The sequence below is a fragment of the Aphelocoma coerulescens genome, chromosome 27 (assembly GCF_041296385.1).
Source record: "Aphelocoma coerulescens isolate FSJ_1873_10779 chromosome 27, UR_Acoe_1.0, whole genome shotgun sequence".
NCBI classification, from domain to species: domain Eukaryota; kingdom Metazoa; phylum Chordata; class Aves; order Passeriformes; family Corvidae; genus Aphelocoma; species Aphelocoma coerulescens.
In genome coordinates this window covers 2,478,180-2,481,857 of record NC_091040.1, presented here as the reverse complement: position 1 = coordinate 2,481,857, position 3,678 = coordinate 2,478,180, and the positions used below count along the sequence as shown (strand labels likewise).

The 3,678-nt window shown below is 64.1% G+C and overlaps 1 protein-coding gene across 1 annotated transcript; it reads right to left on the bottom strand.

The window, feature by feature from the left end:
• Window positions 1-367: 367 nt before the first annotated feature.
• CSF3 (colony stimulating factor 3) lies at window positions 368-2,044 on the bottom strand. The gene is made up of 5 exons (XM_068996753.1): window positions 2,029-2,044; window positions 1,443-1,612; window positions 979-1,086; window positions 704-850; window positions 368-538 (listed from the first exon to the last, which is right to left on the bottom strand). Exons 1-5 carry the CDS (start codon window positions 2,042-2,044, stop codon window positions 368-370), a joined length of 612 nt encoding a protein of 203 aa, XP_068852854.1.
• Between the last annotated feature and the right edge of the window lie 1,634 nt (window positions 2,045-3,678).

Genomic DNA, 3,678 nt, shown 5'->3' with positions numbered 1-3,678 from the left:
GGGAGATGCTGCTCTGGAGCACCCTCATCCTGGGATGAAGGTGGTTTCCCTTGGAATGCTGCAGCAGCCCCAACAGCGCGAGCCGTGGGGAAACTGAGGCACGGGCGGTGCCAGCAGCAGCTGCGGGGGCTCAGCCCAGCTCCAGAACCTCATAGCAGAGATACGCTTGTGTTTAAATATTAAACAAGGGTGATGCTGCACAGGTACCTGTGCACGGATCCACCACGGGATCCCCTGGCGCCTGCCCGGGGCCGTGGGCAGGGGAGCATCTCCAGACAGATAAATATTAAATAGCCTTAAATATTAAATAAGCAGAAAATGGGGTGCTCCCGGGATGTCCCTCAGGTGCGACATCCAAGAACAGGGGTCAGAGGTTGGCGAGGTGCCGCAGCGCCCGGTACGCCGTCTCCAGGAACCGCTGGAAGTTGGCCAGGATGAAGAAGCCGCCGACTTGGTGGCGGAAGCGGGAGGAGAAGGTGGGGAGGGGGTCCTGGTTCTCCGTGGGGTACGTCACCGTGGCCAGGCCCAGGTCCTCCATCTGCAGCCAGGAAGAGGCAGTGGCATCAGCTCCAGGCCTGGAGACACCCCCCTGCCCCTGTGTGCCCTTCCTGGGTATGCAGCCCCCACCATGCCCACCCCTCCTTTGGGATGCAGCACCTGCTTTACCCACCTGTCCCCACAAAGTCCCCCTTTGCCCCCTCACCTGCTGCTGGATGTTGGAGGACAGGTTGGCCATGTCCAGCTGCAGGGTCTCCACCAGCGCAGCGTGCCCAGGCAGCAGGTCCCGGATGGTGGCCAGAGAGCCGTGGTAGATGCGGAGCCCGGCACGGATCTGGCTGAAGCAGGTCTCCTGTGGTGGGCATGGTGTGGTCAGCGGGGCTGGGCGTGGCCAGGCCACCAAGGCACGGGGGCTCTGGGGTGCCCCAAGCCATGACAGAGCTGACCAGCTCATGGCAGGAGTGGGCTGCCTGCACTCACCGCCTGGAAGGTGCGCTTGTGACACTGCTCCAGCAGCACCTGTGCGACGTCCAGGTCCTGCCGCACCAGCAGCAGCTCCTCCTCCTTGCACAGCTGGAAGGTGTCACACTGCAGACAAAGGGGACAGGGTCAGGACACCAGAGGACCCCAACACCCCCAGCACCCTGCAACATCCCATCCCCGTGCTCTGGGACCCTCTGCAGCCCAGCCAGGAGGAGGGAGGAGATGGAGTGGACCTGGTGCAATGGGGATGGAGATGTGGCTGCCCTGGCGAGTGCGTGCCCAGGAGGGTCACCACGTGTTCCCGGTGGGTGCCCCAACACCCCAGGGCTGAGCCTTGGGCAGCGCAGGGGACACTGCTGGCTCCTGGCCCTGCGGTGCCGATAAGGCCAGGGAGGAGAAGGTCGCCTTATCTGTGACCTCGCAGTGGCTGCCATTCCCCTTCTGCAGCGTGTGGGACTCACCACCACGCGCTGCAGCGCGGCCACATCCCCGTGGATCTTGCGGGTGAACTCGAGGTTCCTCTGCAGGAAGAGCTGGAAGTCCTGGTCCCCCGAGAGCTCGGTCAGCGGTGCCCCATGCAGCGCCTGCCACGGCGCCCACAGCAGCACACCCAGCAGCAGCGCCAGCCCACCTGTGGGGACAGCGGCTCAGCACCCACCCCAGGGAACCTCGACCCCTCATCCAGGATGGGCTCAGCAACCAGAACCACCCTGGGGATGGTGGCAGCAGTGTGGTGTGGGGAAGGGGTAGAGAGCCTGAAAAGGGAGAGGGACCAGTGTTCTCTGTGTCCCATCAGTGCCAGGGGCAGCAGCAGGGGGCTCTGGGTGTGGGTGCAGCAGGTGCTACAGGGTAGGGTGGGTTTATGGGCGCTCTGGGTGTGGTGCGTGCAGTGGGGACAAGTGGGTGCTACTGCTAGAGTGGGTGGGCTGGGTGCAGCGGGTGCTGTGGTTGCTGTGGGGGCAGCAGGTCCTATGGGCAATGTGGGGCTTAGGGGTGGTTTGGGTGCAGTGGGAGATGGGGGTGCTGCAGTGGGTGCTGGGTACTCACGGGTGAGGAAACACATGGTGGATGCCCGGCTCGGTGCCTCTTCCTCTGTGCAGTGCAGCCCTGCCCTGCCCAGCCCGGCCCGGCTCCGCTTGCTCCTGCCCGGCTCTGCTCATCAATCGGGGCATTTATAGTCCGCGGGCCTCGGGGATTCTCACTGATGAGGCAACAACGCGATTGCTTCACTTGCGTTAATCACAGCATGCAAATCTCGGGAAGCGGGTGCTCGGCCGCGGCCACACCGTGGGGCTTTCCCGGGGCCGGTGGGCAGCAGTGCCCCTCGGTGCGGCCGCAGTCGCCCGGTGGAGCCCAGGCACTGGGCGGGTGTCGGGACAGGGCAGGTGGGGCTTTGGTGACTCATTAACCTGCTCGCAGGGCTCCCACTTCACTGGCCTGGTGGGCCAGTGCCCAGCACAGCGGGGTCACGCGCAGGGTCACGCACGGGGTCACTCGCAGGTGACCGGGCAAGGGGATGGTGGCTTCTCACTGCTGCTGTCACTCTGGGATTGTCCCCATCCCCAGCCCACGTGGGCAGCACCCTCTGTCAGCTGCCTGCGACCCTCACCTCGGCATCTGGGTGGGTCCTGGCGGTGTGACCTTCATGGTGGTGGCACCAGCTGGAGAGGACCAAGGTGTGACCCCTGCCAGGGCTGTGGCTCTCTGGGGCAGCACCACGGGGCCAGATCCTGCCTTGCTGGGCACTGTGGGGCCGGGTTTTGCCCAGTGTCCTCAAGCACTGGCCAAATCAGGTTGACCCCACCTACCAGGGGCCAGCTCCCCCTCTGTCCCTTCAGAGAAGAGGCTTCCAGGGCAGCCCTTGGCAAGGGGTGGCTGCTCCCGGCCCCGTTGTGCTGACGAGGGAATTTTGGCTCGTGACGTTTCCCGCAAGTCCTTCCAGGATCTGTTGGGCCAGTGCCAGCTGGCCGGCTCCTGCCCGGCACGGGCCGGCTGGGGCACGGGAGGCACCCACTCCCTCCTCTCACAGCCCTGGGCAGGGTGACCCCAGGGCAGCATTGGGGTGGGGAGGCTCATTCTGGAACCCTGACCCGTGGCTGGGTCCCACCACTGCCCTCCTGGAGGCTGTGGGGATAGGAATGGGGACAGGGAACCCCGTCTCTGCAGGTTGCAGATGTTGATGGGCACCGTGATGGGCCACACACCCAGTGGGGTCCATTTGTGGGGTCCAGTTTGTGGGGTACAGACACAGCACCAGTCCCAGAAGCTGGAAGTCCTGGAAGTCCTGGAAGTTCTGCCTCCAGCTGGGAAATAAACCCCCATCAGCTGCAGCCAATCCACGAGTACCAAGCAGAGCCTTCCTGGCACAGCCAGGTGTTAACTCTGAAACCTACTGATGACCTCCCTTCAAACCTGGCAGCACTGAGCATTCTGCCCTCTGGATGCATGGAAGGACCTTGGCAGTAGAGATTCATAGGATTTTTGGGAGGAACAGTGCCCCCAGCTCTCCCTGTGCCCTCCCTGGAGCCAGGGTGGCCATTGAGGGGCTCAGCCTGGTCACCTCCATCTGTGCACCCACAGGATCACCCCAGAGCAGATCTGCCCTCTCAGCAGGAGGGTGCTTTCAGGAATTGTGAGGGGGGCGTGGGGGGGGGTTTGAATCAGCGCCCAAAGCCCCTGTCAGCTTTCCAAGGAAGG

What these genes read in the sequence shown, in the direction of transcription:
- CSF3 (XM_068996753.1), bottom strand. An exon ending in ACAAGCGCACCTTCCAGGCG is followed by an intron (nt 851 to 978) that starts GTGAGTGCAGGC and finishes TGCCCACCACAG; the next exon opens with GAGACCTGCTTCAGCCAGAT. An exon ending in CCTCCAACATCCAGCAGCAG is followed by an intron (nt 539 to 703) that starts GTGAGGGGGCAA and finishes TCCTGGCTGCAG; the next exon opens with ATGGAGGACCTGGGCCTGGC.